The sequence below is a fragment of the Archocentrus centrarchus genome, chromosome 5 (genome assembly GCF_007364275.1).
Source record: "Archocentrus centrarchus isolate MPI-CPG fArcCen1 chromosome 5, fArcCen1, whole genome shotgun sequence".
NCBI lineage: Eukaryota > Metazoa > Chordata > Actinopteri > Cichliformes > Cichlidae > Archocentrus > Archocentrus centrarchus.
Window position 1 is genome coordinate 24894109 of NC_044350.1, and position 20209 is coordinate 24914317.

Here is a 20209-nt window from a genome sequence, read left to right on the forward strand (position 1 = left end):
ATGAATGTACGTCCCGTTACACCCCCACTAACCATATCAGAAAAAACTAAGAGATTCTCTGAAGACGAATGGATGGAAACACTTGTAGTGAATTTAACATCTTCAGTCTGTATGTAGACATCCTACTTTAACAGTGTTGGTTATTCAAATATTGTCACAGTTGATAATCTTATCTCTGATGATAGAAATTTCCTTCCCTTCCTTTTTTCTAATAATTACATTTAATTTTATATACATAATTTTATTTGTATATTTAGGAACAACGTGATTTCCATTACTATCCTGTCTGCTCATTAACAACTTTTCCTTTGTGTTCTAACCCTCATTTTTCCCTATGTCTTCATTTCTGTTTATTCCCTTCTTTCCATTTGCTTCTGATGCTGTGTTCTTTTCACTGCCTTCCTTCACTCTCTCTACGTTCTACCTCTTTATTTCATCCCTTTTTTGCTGTATATAGCCGGTGGCGTCTCTGCAGCCCTCTCAGCCTGTCTCCTACTCCAGCCCTTCCTGCCCCCAGGTTCTCCTGCCAGTTTCTCCTCCCCAGCAGTACACAATGGTACTGACACATATTATAGTTTCATCTCTTTATACTCATTCAGTTAATGACTACAACAAGACTGAAACTTAGCTGATGCTGTATCCTACTAAAAACCCCTGAACTCATTTACTCTCTTAAAGTTAGGTGGCTATTTAACCACAGTCATTGTAAAGCTGTTTGCTACCTTAACCAATCAGGCATTACTTTTCTCAGTGAGTGATTCACTCAGGGTAGCCAAGAAACCCTCTTGACTCTATCAAGATGTGTGTGTGTGTGTGTGTGTGTGTGTGTGTGTGTGTGTGTGTGTGTGTGTGTGTGTGTGTGTGTGTGTGTGTGTGTGTGTGTGTGTGTGTGTGTGTGTGTGTGTGTGTATTATTATTATTATTATTATTAGTGGGACAACATTTGCTCACAGATGCAGAGGGAGAGCTTGAGTTTGGCTCTGTTTACAGTGAGGGAGAGGACATGGAGACATTTGAAAAAGAGTTTTTACAGGGCTCTATGCAGTCCTCTGAAAAAATCCTTACAAATGAAGAGTGTAAGTACTAATGAAGACTGCACTTGATTAACTGATCATCAAAAGGTGTGACCACCTCTATAAAAGCAGACATTTTGCTACTTTCCTTGTTTGGAGGATTCAGCTGCATGCTAACCCAATGCCATAGTCTTTTTAGGAGTGGACATCCTGGGAATGTCACACAGGATCAAACCAAAATCCAAAAACCCCTAAGAGCTACATCTCAGACTCTACTGGCCTCAGTTAGCTTGTTAAACGTTAAAGTTCATGACAGTACAATTAGAATAACACTGACTATGTACGGTTTGTTTGGAAATGTTACCGGGAGAAAGCTGCTTCTTTCTAAAAAGAAGCACAGTGTAGGTTTGTCAAGTTGCATCTGAACAAACCGCAGGACTTCTGAAACGGTGTCCATAGGACAGATGTCACCAAAGTGGAGATGAGTACAAATAACCTCGTACCACAACAGTAACTGTACAACAGAACATTAGATTAAATCAATAAAAACTGCAGTGTCTAATCCTATATTTTCTTTATTAAATTGATGCCTACACCCAATTTATATTTTCATGAGCTATGAAAGTCATTATTCTTGTCATATTTTCTGAAAGTATGTAGTGTTGTATTTAGATTCTGCAAAAATGTATTTTTTTTGCAGAGAGCTCAAACGCAAATAAATTAGAGAGTTTTATGTGAGACATGTTTGACTTGACTACCTTTTTCTCTGCAAGTCACCTTGGCTTTGTACAATATTGCCAAAAATAGTCATTTTGTACTGGGTATACTGAGGTAAAAATGGTTTTAATCCTGTGATCTCACAGTTGCTAAGATGGGTGGCAGGAGTGTTTTCCAAAATGACCCTTAAAATTCCAGTCATTTTATACTATTGTTAATGAAGCATTTAGAACTTTGGAAATCACTCTTAATTGCTTAATAATGCCTTAAACTGCAACTCCAAAATTAACAAAGGGTACTGATCTAGCTGTAGCACCTACAAATCACAACCTACTAATGACATTATTCCCTTCCTCTCCAGGGAGAAGAGTTGGCACCCCAGTTCACACAAATGACTCTGAGTCGGCAGGGTTCTAGTGAGAACCCTGAGCCTCCCCCTATCTATCAACCTACTCCCACAGTGCTGCCACAGCATCCCCCACCTCAGACTAGCTACATTATGGCTACTACGGGTCAGCCTTTGCCACCTCCGTCTGGATACCAGCCCACCACTGGACACCCCCATCCTCCACCTCCACCTCCTCCTCCATCCCAACCTGTCATGCAGGCCGCACCACCTCCACAAGGCTACATGCAGCCCCCTCCACCTCAACAGGTCTGCAGTCCTTCACAGATTGTCAGATAAAGGCAAATCAGACATACTTATAGATACAAATTCGGTTTTCATATTTTTTGTCAGCTTTGTTTGAATGTGCCTGTAGTTGATATTCACAGCAAATCATACCTGTATTACATAATTAATGAAAAGTAACACAAATAGACCTGATTGTGACTTGTGTTCAGTATGACTGTGACTTTCATAGTCATACTGGACTGGCTATTGGACCGCTTGCTACTGCTAATAGCTGGACCTGCTTACTAATTGTGTTAATTGGTGAAATTTTTAGCCCAGCACATCAGTCCCTCAGCCCGGCACAGTGCCGGACAATCAACTGCTGGCTTAGAACTCTGTGTTGTTTTTTAGACCAATGCACCCTACCTTCTCTTTTCTGTCACTTTAATAACTTTGAGTCTTTGTGCTTTTGTTTTATAGTTCAGTCTCTGACTTTTATAGACATTGTTTTTTCATGCCTTTTATCAATCCGCACACTTTCTTATGTTGTCCTCACTCTTACATCTCCATACAGTTTTGGTGAGAATAAGAAGAGATGCACTTTGTTGTTCATTGTGTGGGTGTCTGACAGTGCAACAGGAGTGCAAATCCTGACACAGCTGCAGCCTCTAGATAGGTTGAGTATTGTCATGTATGCAGATAATGGTGGAGGCAAAAACTATTGATCCGCCTAACGTTCAGCTTCCTCTAGTTTTGTTCGTTTGATGTCTAATTTGGAATTTATGTTTGCTACATTTAACTTGCAGCTTATACAACTGGGCTATTTAAGCTTCAATGCTCAGCACTCACGCCTCTGTCTACTGTTATACACTCATAAATATTTGATATTGATTTTGTTTTTATGGCATCACAGTTGAACACATTTTTTTGGACACACTATTAAACTGCTGTGCCATACAATAATAGACTCCGTAACTACTGGTATGTAACAGCCTCATACTAATTAAATCACAGACTGAGGTGGAGATTGTATACGCCACACTCCGCTGGAAATCTGCCTGAAGAGCTTATGTGTAATTGATGTATTGTAGTGGAGTGTTTCTGTGGATGAATCAAAACAACTTGTATCCAAAAGAAGCGACTACTATCTCAACTAGAGATTGACAATGTACAACAAATTCTATGACAAGGGGAAGCCAGGGCGACAGGTCGGGGGGAGATATCATCATCATCATCATCACCAAGCCGGTACGTTGAATGCCAGAGCAGCTGACCTGATGCCGACTACCAAGACTATGTGAAATACCCTCTGAAAGTCTACTAGAAGATGCGAATGCAGCATTACGGTCAATTCCTACTTTGGCCATCACTGAAACCAATCAGTTGATGTATACCATGGCAACAGTGATTTTTGCGATGCTTGGCTATAAGATGAACAGCAGCCACAGGGAGCAGTACCCTTCATGGAAAAGATGACTAGAAGCTAAGATCAAAGCAGCATGGAGGGAAGTTAGCCACCTACCAGAGTTGCAGAAAGGTGTGATGAAGAAAGGGGTGCCTGAGAAATACAACAGGCTGTCCATACCTTAGAAACTGCCAAACAACAGAGCTTCGGGTAATCGCCTGAAGAGGTCTGCCACGAGAATAAACCAGATGTTTTCCATTGAACCATCCAAGGTGTACTCTCAGTGGCAGGGGAACAATGAGAACAGCACCCCCACCAAGGCTGGAGATGGAGCAATACTGGAAGAGCATATGGGTGAAGGATGCAACACATAACACCAATGCTCAGTGGCTAGTGGATCTAATAGCAGACCACAGCAACTTCTCTGAACAGTGACCATCACAGTGGCAGACATCCAGGAAAGAGTCTCAGATATGAAGAGCTTAACAGCACCAGGCCTTGACATGATTCACACCTACTGGCTAAAGAAACTAATTGCACTCCATGAGTGCCTGGCAGCACAAATGAACCAGCTGCTAAAGGCTAAGACACACCCAGAATGGCTGACTGAAGGCTGGACGGTCCTGATCCCCAAGGATTCTCAGAAGGGACCGTTCCCATCCAACTGCTGGCCAATAACCTGCCTCAGTACAACATGGAATCTCCTGTCAGGCATCATAGCAGCTAAGATGAGCAGGCAGGTGGCACAATACATGAGCTGGACCCAGAAAGGAATTGGCATACCAGAGATACCAGGGGAGCAAAACACCAGCTACTGGTAGATAGAGCACTCACTCTGAGACTAGATTGACCAATCTGTGCACTACCTGGATTGATTACAAGAAAGACTATGACTGGATCCTGGAATGCCTAGAATTGTACAAGATCAACAGGACCCTAAGAGGCTTCATCCAGAACTCAATGGAAATGTGGAGAACAACACTAGAGGCCAACTTCAAGCCAATTGCATAAGTAGCCATCAAGTGTGGGATTTACCAAGGAGATCCTCTGTCAACACTGCTGTTCTGCATAGGCCTGTATCCCCTTAGCTAGATTATCAAGAAGACTGGCTATGAATACAGACTATGGAATGGAGCAAACATTAGCCATCTTCTGTACATGGATGACATCAAGCTGTATGCCAGGAGTGAACAAGATATCGATTCACTAATTCACACCAATCGGATCTACAGCAGTGACATTGGAATATCATTCGGACTGGAGAAGTGTAGTCGGATGGTAACAAAGAGAGGGAAGGTAGACAGTGCAATCTCCTCAGTTCTATCAGAAGGCAACATTACAGACATTGAGGATAGCTACAAGTACCTTGGAATTTCACAGGCAAATGGGAGCCATGAAGAGGCCGCTAGGAAAGCTACAACCTCCAAGTACCTGCAGAGAGTAAGGCATGTCCTGAAGAGTCAGCTGAATGGGGAGAACAAGATCCAGCCAATCAACACCTTTGCCCTGCCAGTTGTCAGATACCCTGCTGGGATAATAAGCTGGCCAAAGGAGGAGATAGAAGACACTGATGTCAAAACAAGGAAGCTTCTTACCATGTATGGAGGCTTTCACCCCAAATACAGCACCCTGAGACTGTACGCTACTTGGAAGGAAGGAGGCAGAGGACTAGTGAGTGTCAGAACCACTATCCTAGATGAAACAACAAACATCCATGAATATATCAGGAAGATGGCCACTAAGGATCATGTGCTTGGTGAGTACCTCAGGCGGCAGAAACCCGAGAAAGAAGAGGAGCAAAAACAGGAACCATCATGGAAGGACAGGCCTCTGCACGGCATGTACCACCGGCAGATAGAAGAAGTGGCTGATATCGAAAAATCCTACCAATGGTTGGACAAAGCTGGGCTGAAAGACAGCACAGAAGGCAATAATCATGGCAGCACAGGAACAAGCTCTGAGCACAAGCTCACACAAGGCCACTAGGTGCAGGCTGTGCAAAGATGTCCCTGAGACAATCCAGCACATAACAGCAGGGTGCAAGATGCTAGCAGGCAGGGCATACATGGAATGCCATAACCAAGTGGCTGGCATAGTATACAGGAGCATCTGTGCCAAGTATGACCTGAAAGTTCCAAGGTCAAAATGGGATATGTCCCCATGGGTGGTTGAGAATGACAGAGCCAAGATCCTGTGGGACTTCCAGATACAGACAGACAAACTTGTGATGGCTAACCAACCGGACATAGTAGTGGTGGACAAAGAGAGGAATAAAGCCTTAGTGATAGACATTGTAATACCAAGTGATGGCAACATCAAGAAGAAAGAACACGAGAAGCTCGATAAATAACAAGGGCTCAGAAGAGCTAGAGAGGATGTGGAAGGTGAAGGTAATACTGGTCCCTGTGGTAATCAGAACACGTGGGGTAGTGATCTCCAAACTGGAAGAGTGGTTTCAACAGATTCCAGGAATGACATCTGAGATCTCTGTCCAGAAGAACGTAGTCCTAGGAACAGCTAAAATACTGCTCATATGTACATATCTATATATATATATGTGTGTGTGTGTGTGTGTGTGTGTTTAATGTACTGATAAATGTTTTATGTCTAGGCCAGTGTGATTCAGTTCTGTATTTACTGTTTGAACTTTGGTTTGTTGTTTCTCCACAGATACAGGTCTCATACTACCCTCCTGGTCAGTATCCTAGCTCAGGCCAGCAGTATCGTGTGCCCCAGCCTATGTCCCACCAGGTGTCTTACCCAACCCAGCGCACACAACCCATGCCTCAGCCAACACAGCAGTCAGGTCAGTTCATTTTGATATGCTGTGGATTATCAGATAACATTGTATGCAAAAGATGTAACTGTAGCCAGTGGACTTTAAAAAGAGCCTTTTCTCAAATGTTAATACATTCACTTTTTATTTTGTGATTGTCTGCTGAGTGTTTATTTTGCTTTTCAGTTAACTAACTCTTTGACAAAAGGTTTTAATGTGTATTTGTGACATAGGTAGTCTATCATTGTTTGTCCCTATAGTTTCATAGAATGTCGATTAAAGTTCACTCGATTTTAGAACTGTTAATGTTTTCCACAGCAAGAAAAAAAAAAAAATGCTAAATCACAGTCAGTTTTAAGTTTCCCAGGTGAAAGGTTGGATTTACACAACCATGTGTCTGCTTGTTCATCCAAGTCCAATATGCTCAGACAAATATAGAGCTTTTTTTTTCTTCTTTCCTGGAAAATGCTGTCAGGCGGCAGCCTCTTTATTTTGTTCTTTGTGAAGGTTGGCTTTGTTTAAGTAAGTGACACGGTGTTGACAACCTTAATGGACTTTGGATCATAATGGAAGCCTGCCAAAGCAACATAGCTCGTGAACATGAAGGTCAGAAAGACCTTGCGTCAAAATATGGCTGCTATCTGGTCTGAAATGTAAGTTTTGTGATGGTGAAGATTTATACTCACAGAAAGTCAGAACTATGATGTTTTAGATTGTAACAATTTCCTTTGTTCAAAACCTTTGACTCTATTTAATCTTAACAGTGAAACAACATATTTCCTAGAGGTAAGGCAGAGAATGGGCAAAAGAAATGCTGTGGAAGAGAGACAGAGATTAATAATAACAGATTAAATGCAGAGTGATGTATAAACACAGACCGAAAAGACATGAGTGAAAAAGAAATGCTCAGTGCATCATAGGAACCCCCCAGCTGCCTAAGTATATTGCATTATAACTAAGGGAGGGTTCAGGGTCACCTGATCCAGCCCTAAGCTTGATCAAAAAGGAAAGTTTTAAGCCTAATCTTAAAAATAGGGTGTCTGACTCCAGAATCCAAACTGGAAGCTGGTTCCACAGAAGAGGGGCCTGAGAGCTGAAGAAATTTGAAGGTTTTAATGTGTGTTTGTGACAGAGATAGTATATCATTGTCACATTACTGCCCATTCTACTTTTAAATACCCTAGGAGCCACAAGTAAGCCAGCAGTGTGAGAGCAAAGTGCTCTTTTGGGGTTTTGTTCCATTTTGTTTATTAAGGTCCCCATTAGCTACTGCAATGATGCAGCTATTCTTCCTGGGGTCTCCAAATCTTCACATTATAACAGTGCATCCTAGACACACACAACATATACTTCCCACAAAGTAAAAACACTATAGAAACAACAAAACAAATACAGAAAAAACGAATAAAAACTAAAAAATACAAAACAAAATGGCTCCTCTCTATACAAAATACATGTCAAAACCTAGCATTTAGTTTCATATCCATAATGGTAATATGGTATTATAAGCTTTTTAGGATAAGATGGGGCCTGGTTATTCAAGACCCTACATGTGAGAAGACAGATTTTAAATTTATTTTTAAAGGTAAAGGCCCAGCTACTTGTCTTATTCCTTCCCTTTCCTCCCTCCGTACTGTACTTTGGATTTACCTTTTAATAGATTTTGCTGTCTCAAGGTTTTTTTTGTTCTTCCTTTTTTTGGTCATCAGGTCTACAGACCATGATACCCAGCCAGCAGCCAAGTTACCAGGGCATGATGAGTGTACAGCAACCCCAAAATCCCGGTCTGCTCAATTCACAGAGGGCCGGAATGGGAGGACAAATGCAAAGCATAATGGTTCAGTACCCACAGATGCCATCATATCAGGTATGCTTTCAGTAAACTGCAGGACATAATGATTAAAAGGAAATCATGTCTATCTATGATTGCAGAACTGTGTTAGTTTTTTCAGGTGAGCACAAAAGTTCAGCCCCTCCCAGTATCCAAACCACATGTGACTTATTTATCCATGTTAAACAGCTCCATCTGCTGTCTGTACAGTTGAAACATTTTATGTCAATGGATCAAAAATGACTGAGTAATGAATACATTGTCAATAATTTTGTAGCTGACACAATGTTAAAACTACAACAAGCTTATCAAAAACACACTAAGGACATGCTTTGAAAGTAGACCTTTTTTTTGTTTGTTTTGTTTTTTTTTTTTTGCTATACTGATGCAGAGAAGAGTTTAAAAGGCTTTTAGGATTGGGTTTGAGTTGACCACACCATACTCAATTCAAGTATTCAAGTTTGTGCAAGTTTTATTTAGAGTTGGGTGAGGAGTTGCAGTAAGCTACTGCTCTTTACCGGGGTAGTTTGTGTTGTGTGTAGGCAATGTGAAGAACATCTGAACCCTGTGTTGGCAGCCAAAAAAGCTTATATTTACAATCCATATTGGCATCACAATACTATTATGAAATCTGATGATATGGACATTGAATTATGTATTTTATGTTGTGCATTTAAAAAAAAGCTGCTGCTCAGAGGCAACTGCAGATGTATTTCTACCTTGATATTCTAAACATACCACTATCCAATAAAGGGTTGCACTATATGCTGCTTCTATGATAAAAGCTTCTTAAGCAAAATATGGTAAACGACAAAAGACATGCAACATATAACAAATGTTTAACTTGTTTTACCTCACCAACCTATGAAATACAAAATTACATTTCCTTCTAGCTTTTCTTTTAGGTTTGTCAGAAGAACATCAGACCCGCCATCACACGTTCCCGAATTTTATCTTTTTTTTCTCGAACTTTGACACTTTGCTAGGTACCTGTGGGTAATGAAAATCAGCAGGTGGTGCAGCAGCAGTACCAGCAGCAGGTGATGGTACCAGTCAGCCAATCGGTGCAGGGGCCTATGCCTGTTTACTACAGTGTTATCACACCCACACAACAGAATAGCACAAGGTATGTTTGAAAGCATCCTATTCAGTTGAAATTATCTGTTTTTTTCCTCTTGATTTTATCTTAAAAGCTTCGTAACAAACAAAACAAAATATTTTTGCTCTGCTTCAGGCAGTGGTGTTCATCATGTTTGTACATGAAATACCATTAACAATATGGTGGTGATCTCCCTCTTTTTATGTGACTATCCTGCAGTCCATCTGTAGGCTACCTGCAGCCCCCCAGCTCTGAGCAGTATCAGATAACACAGTCACCGTCCCCCTGCAACCCTCCACAGTTGCAGCAGCAATATTCAGGTAAGGCTTGATGTCAGCAGATTGCAACACTGAATTTTAGTTTTTAGGATATATGGATATGTTTGGAATTTTTGTGACATCCATAATCAGTGCTGGACTTTGCTCTATAAAAGTGTAGGCTCTTTAAAAGAAAGTAATCTAAAAGCTGTTTTAGTCTGTTTTGTCTGGTTTGTTTCTATATTTGAGTACAGGTGCTGGTCATAAAATTAGAATATTGTGAAAAAGTTGATTTATTTCAGTAATTCCATTCAAAAATGAAACTTGTATATTCATTCATTACACACAGAGTGATGTATTTCAAATGTTTGTTCCTTTTAATTTTGATGATTATAACTGACAACTAATGAAAACCCCAAATTCAGTATCTCAGAAAATTAGAATATTGTGAAAAGGTTCAATATTGAAGACAACTGGTGCCACATTCCAATCAGCTAATTAACTCAAAACACCTGCAAAGGCCTTTAAATTGTCTCTGTCTAGTTCTATAGGCTACACAATCATGGGGAAGACTGCTGACTTGACAGTTGTCCAAAAGACGACCATTGACACCTTGCACAAGGAGGGCAAGACACGAAAGGTCATTGCTAAAGAGGCTGGCTGTTCACAGAGCTCTGTGTCCAAGCACATTAATAGAGAGGTGAAGGGAAGGAAAAGATGTTGTAGGAAAAAAATGTACAAGCAATAGGGATAACCACACTCTGGAGAGGATTGTGAAACACAATCCATTCAAAAATGTGGGGGAGATTCACAAAGATTGAACTGCAGCTGGAGTCAGTGCTTCTCAAGAACCACTACGCACAGACGTATGCAAGACATGGGTTTCAGCTGTCGCAGTACTTGTGTCAAGCCACTCTTGAACAACAGACAACATAAGAAGCGTCTCGCCTGAGCTAAAGACAAAAAGGACTTGACTGTTGCTGAGTGCTCCAAAGTTATGTTCTCTGATCAAAGTAAACTTTGCATTTCCTTTGAAAATCAAGGTCCCAGAGTCTGGAGGAAGAGAGGAGAGGCACAGAATCCCCATTGCTTGAGGTCCAGTGTAAAGTTTCCACAGTCAGTGATGGTTTGGGGTGCCATGCAATCTGCTGGTGTTGGTCCACTGTGTTTTCTGAGGTCCAAGGTCAATGCAGCCGTCTACCAGGAAGTTTTAGAGCACTTTATGCTTCCTGCTGCTGACCAACTTTATAGAGATGCAGATTTAATTTTCCAACAGGACTTGGCACCTGCACACAGTGCCAAAGCTACCAGTACGTGGTTTAAGGATCATGGTATCCCTGTTCTTAATTGGCCAGCAAACTTGCCTGACCTTAACCCCATAGAAAATCTATGGGCTATTGTGAAGAGGAAGATGCGATACACCAGACCCAACAATTTAGAAGAGCTAAAGGCCACTATCAGAGCAACCTGGGCTCTCATAACACCTGAGCAGTGCCATAGACTGATTTACTCCATGTCATGCTGCAGTAATCCAGGCAAAAGGAGCCCCAACATACTTTTCATGTTCTTTACTTTTCAGTTGGCCAACATTTCTATAAATCCTTTTTTTGTGTTGGTCTTAAGTAATATTCTAATTTTCTGAGATACTGAATTTGGGGTTTTCATTAGTCAGTTATAATCATCAAAATTAAAAGAAACAAACATTTGAAATATATCAGTCTGTGTGTAATGAATGAATATAATACACAAGTTTCACTTTTTGAATGGAATTACTGAAATAAATCAACTTTTTCACGATATTCTAATTTTATGACCAGCACCTGTGTACCAGTGCTGACCCAATGATGTCATAGTGTGCTTAAATCTACAAACACTACCTTGACTAATCATAGTTGCAACTGTCCTTTACAAAATAAGGTGAAAGGTATTCAGGGAAAAGTTCAGATAAAGGTACACAGGGTTCACGTTCAACACGTAAGTTAGTGTACTTAAAGCCCTGCGTTTTTTTATTTTGAGAAATCAGAGAAAAACAAAAACTTTGCAAGTTGAATGTGGTTCTACTTAAAGTAAATGTTCATATTCAAATAAATTAAAATCAATTTTTCTATATTCAAAGAGTAAAGTGAAATTTTACTGTTTTTAAAGTTTTACACTATGAGACAGCTGGTCTCTATATTCTTGATTTTTACAAGATATTTGCAGTTTATTTGCTTAATTAGTTTTATCTATTGATATGTGATAGTTTTAACTTTTGCTTAGAGGCATACCGGAGGAAATACAAGGTCCACTTCACCGGTATTCATCCTGATACTTTTTAAAAGGTCATCACGCTTCTGTCTTTTATTATAATTAGTCACTTATAGATCACGCGCTCTGAAGGTCTGACAATTGACTGACATAATAATCAGGGTTCGTACGGGTGCTGGAAATCCTTGAAAATGCTTGGATTTTAATATTGTGTTTTCAAGGTTTGAAAAGTGCTTGAATTTTGGATATAGTGCTTGAAACTGCTTGAAATTGTAGCCTTTTTAAAAAAAAAAATTTATTTAAAAAAAAAAAAAATCTGACCGAATAGTTTGCTTTTGAGATGGAGAAAGAAAATAAGTCAGAAAGTCTTCAGTTCTCTGTGTCACTTGAGGTTTCCTTACGTTTTATAAAAAGTATCCAAATAAATGATATAATGCGGGTGTACAGATGTAAACACATCTTGAATGTTAGTTAATATACTACATTTTCGAGGATTTTAATTTCTCATATGTGTCATTATTTTAAGTGCTTTTTTTTTTTTTATTAGATTATCCTTTTATCTGTTTATATAGTAGCTCTGCCTCACATGCTATACATGTGTCTGATGGTTTGTGTTCTTTCAGGAGTACCACCTCCTGGGCCTGGGGTGATGGTCATGCAGCTCAGTGTCCCCAATGGACCCCAGCCTTCCCAGAACCCCCCTCTTGTCCAGTGGAACCCATGCAAGTACTACAGTATAGAGCAAAGGCCAAGCAAGCCAGGAGAGCTCTACAAACCTGACAACACTCCACAGGTACACACGTGCATGAGAGTTTTCTTGATCACAGTGAAAGCGTTGTAATTCAGGCTGCAACTCACACACATATATGTGTGTGCATTTATTGAGCTTTTCATTGACATGTCCACCCCAGAGTTGTGATCTATGATTCTCTGTAACAGGTAATGAGTGAGTAAAGATGTTGAGCTGAGAAATATATCACTTAATCAGGATAATGTTTTCATTTTCCTTATTTTTTGCTCTTTGTGTCCAGGCCAGTACTCAGCTGACGAGTCCCCTGGCCTCCCCCACTCAGTCTCCCACCCCGTCTCCTTCTGGCAGCGTCAACAGTGTCTGTCCAGGCCTGGGACCATTACCCCTTATTTCCCAGTTTCCCCGGGCAGGAGGGCCAGCTCAAGGTATGCATGAAGGTTCAAATACATAAACAAATACCTAACACAGAGATTGACTGTTCATGAATAAAGTCCTGCAGAAAAACTATTGCAGGTCTCTAGCTGCAGAGACAAATTAGAAAAAAGTATCTATATGCTTAAATACTCAATTGAACATCATATCAGTATGAGAAGTAAGTCACAAATGAGTAAAGTACACTCAGGATTTCTGTAACAGCTTTGTGCACCCATAAAAAGGCAATAGTATAGTTTTACCATGTTAGCAGTGTTTCTGTGCTACCATTCACAGTAAGTACACGAGTGGTATTAATTGAAATATTTATTGGTGACATTTAAGAAGGTTTTGCTCTTCAGATCAGTTGTTTAGAGCACTGGGTCTCAGTTCACTTCATTGGGGTTCAAAGACCCATAACCAAGGGGTCATAAACCTCTACTGTGGAATCAGTGCTATAGCTTATTGCATTTATACCATCAGTTAAAAACAAAACATATTTTGCCCTTTACACCCTACCATCTTATCATCTGCTGCCTAACATCTTATCTTTTGGCCTGTACACACTCTGAAATGATTGTGACACATCAGGTTAATCTATTATGAAATCACCTAGTTCTTCAAGGGTGTAATGGACTGTTCATGCTACTGTGTAGGTTTGCTTATTAGCCATTTAGGTGGCCAGCATGGACAAGTATTTGAGCCTGTCACTCAAAAAAAAAAACAAATGAGCTAAGTCATTGTTGAGATTTGTTTGTAGGCTGTCTCGTTTTCTCTTCCCTGTAATAGTTTCCTGGCCCAAAAAAGTTTGAGAACCCCTGGTTGAAATATTGAGTGGAATTTTGGTTAAATAAAAAAATTTTTTGTGTGTTTTCCTTAATCTCAGCTTTTAACTAATTTCAGATGTTTTCGTAACAGTTTGACTTGATGGCCAAAACTGTGAGAACAAGGGTTGGTACAAACAGGATTTTTCTTGTGTTACACACTCAAAGTCCAGCTGCGTTTTTAACCACCTCTGTTAGGTTTGTGCTCTTTCACGAGTTGCATCAGTGACCCTCTAAACCATGTCAGGTGGATTTTGGCCCCAAAACAGCGAACAACTGATCACCTTACCTCAGCAAATTCACATGACTGGCATCGTGCCACCGGGTCAGACTTTCTACATGCATGCGTGACTTTATCTCATCCCTGTCCTCTGACCTAATTTTACTATTTGAAATGTACGATTACATGTACAAACAGGCTCTTGCATCAGTCTGTAATGCATCACCACTGTAAACATCTTTATTGCATTTATATTGTTAATGAATATTGTAGTCGTCACTTGACCCATAGATAATGGATTTAGGTGGTTAGCATTTTTCTATTTAACTGCTCCTAAATTTTAATAATTTGCCAGTTCCATTATAACTATTATTGAATACATTATCCATCTCCATTTTGACTATTGTATGTTACTGTATTTAGTGTATATTGTGTGTATTTAGGTTCACATCCCCCAAACTTCAAAAAACATCCCTAAAACTTTTCCAATCTTTTATTTTGATCCTTGATTATATACAGTCCCCTCCAAAAGTATTGGAACAGTGAAGCCATTCCATTTATTTTTGCTGTAGACTGGGTTTGACATAAAAAAAAAAATCAATATGAAACAATAGATCAACATCTCAGCTTTTATTTCCAGGTATTTACATCTGGATCTGATACACAGTTCAGAAGATAGTACCTCTTGTCTGAACCCACCCATTTTTCTAGTGAGCAAAAGTACTGGAACAAATAAACTTAAAATAGATTAAAGTGAGTAAGAACTGAATATTTAGTTGCAAATACTTGCAAATGCTTGCAATAACCGCATCAAGCCTGTGACCCACTGACATCACTAAACTTGCGCATTGTTCTTTTGTGATGCTTTTCCAGGGTTTCTCTGCAGCCTTTTTTAGTTGTTTAATAATAAGTATACCTTTATTGAACCCAGGGGAAATTCATGTCTGACATAGCTCATCTGCTATTTGTATGACAATTAAAAAGCCTGATATGGTATGAATGATTTTCTGTATCTTTGTTTTACAATGCAGAGTCTTCCAGTACACACACACACACACACACACACACACACACACACACACACACACACACACATATATATATATATATATATTTTTTTTTTTTGAATCTCATAAAGATGTTATAAAGCAGGTGATCCGAGTTGTTCAGCATGGCTTCTGTGGTGGTATCTGGTTACATGCCAAGTGGTGGTAAGACAGTAACTCTGTAAGCAGATCAAGGGTTATTTATTTTCTCTGGTAGGACAGTCAACAAATGGTGTGAATGCAGTCAGGTGGGAGAACAGAGAAATATGATACTCCCTTCAGTCTCCTCTTTAGCAGCTAAAATGCATGCTCTGTAGGGTTTGAGTCTGGAGATTGTCTAGGCCAGTCGAAAACCTTACACTTCTTTCCCCTGATGAACTCCTTTGTAGTATTGGCAGTGTGTTTTGCTGCGTGATGAAGAATCTCCCAGTCAGTTTGGTTGCATCTTTCTTTAAATTAACATTGATCATTGACATCATCAATGAAGATTAATGAGCTTGTTCCAGAAGAAGCCATGCAAGCCCAAGCCATGACATTATCTACACTTTTTCCACAGATGAGCTTGTATCTTTGGGATTATGAGTGGTTTCTTTCTTTCTTCAAACTTCAGCCTTTCCATCACATTGATAAAGGTTAATCTTTGTCTCACCAGTCGATAAAACTTTGTCCCAGAATTTCCGAGGCTTGTTTATGTACTTTTTTGGCAGCTTCCAGCCTGGCCTTCCTATTCTTGCTATTTAGTGGTTTGCATCTTCTTGCGAAGCTTCTGTACTTTTAGTTCATGAAGTTTTCTGCAAACAGTAAATGGCTCTGATTGATTTGACTAATTTATTTATTTATTTTTAAATCTTCTCAGATTCAAAATAGTTTTTCACCCATAGACAGCTCTCTGGTTTTCATGTTGGTTACTTGTCTAACTATAAATGCGCTGCTGCACACGCAAAATGCAAGTCTGAAACTGAACATAGACATTCAGCGCTATTTATTGTTTGAATAATCTATGTAACAGGATGCACCTGGCCAACAGAGCACACCTGTCAGTCACATGAAAAATTTCTTGCTCACAAGAAAAATGGGTGGGTTCAAACAAATGGTCCCATCTTCTAAACTGTGTATCAGAGCCAGATGTAAATACCTGGAAAAAGCTGAGATGTTGATCGTTTCTTATATTGACTTTTTCTTCCTTTTTTTTTTTGTGAAACCCAAATGTTTTCAGTCTACAGCAAAAATGAAGGGATTGGCCTCACTGTTCCAATACTTTTGAAGGGGAGTGTATGTTGTTCTCTTTCTAAGGGAACCTAAAGGAGAGCTATAGGGGTTTGACATAATTGGTCTTATCCAGTGTCTAACATTAGGTCATTGCATATTTTTTTTTCAGTAATACTGTTAGCTTTCTAAAAATAGTGAGATTCCTTAGTCTTTGCCTATTTTTGTTATAATCATGTTCATCTGGGAACCGCAAAATAGAAATAGTTTAAGTCTTGTGCAATTAGTTTTGAAATTATTTTCTCGCGTCTCTCCGATCTGTTAGGGTTTAGCACTACCAGACTCTTTAAACTCTGTGTACTTAGTATATACACTATATTGCCAAAGTATTCGCTCACCCAATCAAATCATGTAATTCATTTGTTCCAGTCACTTCAATGGCCACAGGTATATAAAATCAAGCATGTAGACATGCAGACTGCTTCTACAAACATTTGTGAACAGGGCTTCCGCGGGGTAGTAAAAGGTACTAAATTAAATGAGCATAAATTAAGGCTATTAAAAGGTAGTAAAAGGTAACAAACAGAATTTGACTTGGTAGTAAATTTTTCATTACCCGTTCAATATATTTTGTCTTTTTCATTGATGCAGACATTTTGTTTTAAGTTCGTTTAACTATAAACTCTGTACAGAAATATAACTACTCAGCAGGACCTGAGCTGACGCTGATAGACTCAATTGATTCCGCTGTCCGATCTGCTGTGCACATGCGCGGAGTCATTTTGCGCGGAGTCATTTTGCGCCTCGTCACGGGAAAATGACGATTTGAGATGACTTATCATCAGGACGATGCTGCCATGAATCGAAAGTGCAGACTTCAAACTATGTACCAGTTTTTAAATTACATTGATAGGCCAAGTAAAACCAGAGTTATGCCCAATAATTTATGCCACGCTTTTTCCCTGTATATTGTCCTCACCTTCGATGCGCGTTTTGTGCAGAAATAAACATCGAAAATGTGAGTTTCGCTAACAGGAAGTGCTTGCTAATAAAAACAAAACAAAACAAAAGAATTCTCGCCAACCCCTTTCCTATTGGTGGAAAAATGCACCATATCAACCAATCAGAAAATTATGCAGTTACAGTATGGTTTCCAATCTTCCACTGAGGTTTTAATTTTAGTTTATGATTTAAATTGTACAGGTGATGGTCGCTACTCTCTTTTGGGGCAGCCCCTCCAGTATAGCCTGTGTCCTCCACCTCTCATGCATGGTCAGTCCTCCTACAGTTCCCATCAGGTTAGTAATGACAAGCCTTCGTTTTGAATTATAACTTAATGATTAGGGTATTAACTGATAATGATATTTTCTAATTAAAACTCTTCATTTTAGGTCATGTGTAGTTTGAGACATTTGAAATACAGTGAGCCATCATTTTCTCTCTCTTCTGCTGACATTTCCACTGCCCACGAAATGTGCAGTTTGGGGAAATGTTTTCAAGGCTCTAAGTGATTGCTTATACCCCCATCTAGTGTCCTCCTTTGTTACTGCATCCTGATATGAGCATCATATCTGTTGTGTTCAGGGCCAAGGAGTAATGAAACATGGTGCACGAGGGAAAAAACAAACACTCAAATCTGCATCAACAGATCTTGGCACCACTGATGTAGGTAAGTCAGAAATGCATGTTGCAGACCGGCATAAATCGGCAAGTGTCATTTCATTTTCTGCTGGTGTAAAAAAAAAAAAAAAAAAAAGCAACAAAAACTTTGAAAATCTAATTGTTTGGAATTTGCATTTTAAATGTCCTCTATTTGTAATTTTATTAAACCTGAGAATTTGTGCTTTTAAACATGTATGAGACTTGTATGAAGAAGGGTTGCAGAATCTTCTTTTGTTGTCTAAGGTGAGCATTATATGCCTGGGAAAGTTGTAAGTGTGAAGAGAAAATCCTAGAGGAAAGCAAAGCATGTGCAGAACCTTCTTTATTCTTGGTAGCTCATATTCCCTTTTTTTTTTTTTTGTTTACTCACATATGTGGAGTTCATTACATTAAAAAAAATCAGCAAGTATTGTGATGTGTTTGCTGCACTGTTTTTTCTAGTGCAGTTTATTAATTAGATTCCTGTTGGAGTGTCCCTTTGGTATCAGGGCCATGAACACAGAGCATGTCTGAAACAAGGTGGTTAAGATACAGTTTTGAAAATCTGTCCTGCCTAACATGTTATGCCTCTCCGTGTTTCCTCTCCCTGTTCAGTGGTGAGTCGAGTCCTTGAGGTGACAGACCTTCCAGAGGGGATTACACGTCCAGAGGCTGAAAAGCTCTTTAACCAGCTGTCACTGTGTGGTGCCAAGATCCAGTGGCTGAAGGAGCCCCAAGGAGGCCGAGGAGGAGCAGGAGGCTGTGGCCCCTGTCCTGGTGCTGGGCCTCCTGGGCCAGGAGCAACAGCAGGCCCAGGGGTTAGCATGGGAGCTGGGGGAGCAAAGGCCGATGGAAACGACCCAGCTCACCTCTACACAGTAGTGGCAGTGTTCCCCAGCACCATGGCTGCCCAGAGTGCTTCCTTCAAACTTAACAACAGCGGGGCCAGCCTCTTCAAACTGAGGGCCGCCAAAAAGAACTATGACCTGCGTGTGCTGGAGAGAGCCAGTTCTCAGTGAGAGGAAAAGAGAGGGGAGGAAAGAAGGTTAAAGAGAGACAGACAGAAAGAGAGACACTTGGTGGAGTGGTGGAAAAGGGAGGAGGACTGAGGGGGACTGCTCTTAGTGTACAATTTAAAAATAAATGGGGAAAAAAAAAAAACTTGATTTAAATGATGTGTCAAATGTATAAAAGGGAAGAGGGTGTGAATCATGAGGTGGCTGGTGTTTGGTTGCAAATATGATTTTGTTGTTTTTATTCATTGTTTTTGTTTTGTATTTATATAGCAGAAGAGCACACAAGACACGTGAGCATGTGTTTACTGTTGCCGTGGAATGTGTGCTGCCATTATACAAAACCACACACAACCGAAACACAAGTGCAGGCAACAGGGTCACGTAGCACATAAAAACACACTGGACAGTCGACCTCAGTCAAACCTTTTCCTCCTCTTCCTCCCCCCTCTGCTCTTTGACCCTTTCTCTTTTAGTTTTTTCTGCCAGCGCCTTTTCACTTTCCTCAACTCTCGTCACACAGTCGTCTCTTTATCTCGCATATTTATACATTTTCATACGGCACAGTTGCGCACTCTGCTTCCCCCTGCTTGCCATGTCTCAGACTGCTTCCTATCTTTCTCTGCTCCTCTGTTCCTCTCATGTATTCTGTCACTGCTCTCTCTTCTCTTGCTTTCTGTTTGCCTTACTGCTGTTGTGGGTTTCTGTGTTGCGCTGTTTTTGTTTTTTGTTTTTTTCCTCAGAAGTTTTTTTTTTTTTTTTTTGTTTTGTTTTTTTTTTTGTTTTTTTTGGGGTTCAATTTATTTATATAAGTGATGTAAGGAATAAAAGAAATCTATATATTCGGTGATTCTTTTCTTTTCTTCCCCCTGAGTGACAAAAGTTTAGGCCTGCCTTCTTTATCCTTTACTCCTTCCCTCTTCATCCCTGCTCCTCTTCCGACCATTTGTTTTTTTTTTTCCTTAGTGCCCTCTACCTCACTTCTTCTGTCCCCTCCTCTCTCCCACAGCTGCCCCACGTCCCCCAGCTCCACCCTGACACCTCATTGTGTTTGCGTTTTTTCGTTGACAGCTGTGCAGAACGTATCAGAAGAAGTAGTAAAAGTGCACAATGATTGCATATGTCTACTGTAAATTTTA

General features: G+C 40.0%; 1 protein-coding gene across 5 annotated transcripts in view; it reads left to right on the forward strand.

Annotated features, from left to right (window-relative positions):
- r3hdm2 (R3H domain containing 2) overlaps window positions 1-20209 on the forward strand; it is a 66237-nt gene extending 46028 nt beyond the window's left edge. For 3 of the 5 annotated variants that reach the window (XM_030729410.1, XM_030729412.1, XM_030729411.1), the window contains 11 exons: window positions 458-556; window positions 2092-2385; window positions 6419-6554; window positions 8234-8391; window positions 9342-9481; window positions 9674-9774; window positions 12582-12751; window positions 12990-13134; window positions 17620-17714; window positions 18001-18085; window positions 18673-20209. In XM_030729410.1, the coding sequence (XP_030585270.1) occupies window positions 458-556; window positions 2092-2385; window positions 6419-6554; window positions 8234-8391; window positions 9342-9481; window positions 9674-9774; window positions 12582-12751; window positions 12990-13134; window positions 17620-17714; window positions 18001-18085; window positions 18673-19076 (1827 nt within the window). In that variant the 3' untranslated portion in view covers window positions 19077-20209. The remainder of the gene's footprint in view (window positions 1-457; window positions 557-2091; window positions 2386-6418; window positions 6555-8233; window positions 8392-9341; window positions 9482-9673; window positions 9775-12581; window positions 12752-12989; window positions 13135-17619; window positions 17715-18000; window positions 18086-18672) is intronic. The other 2 variants (XM_030729413.1, XM_030729414.1) reach the window with 1 other exon arrangement.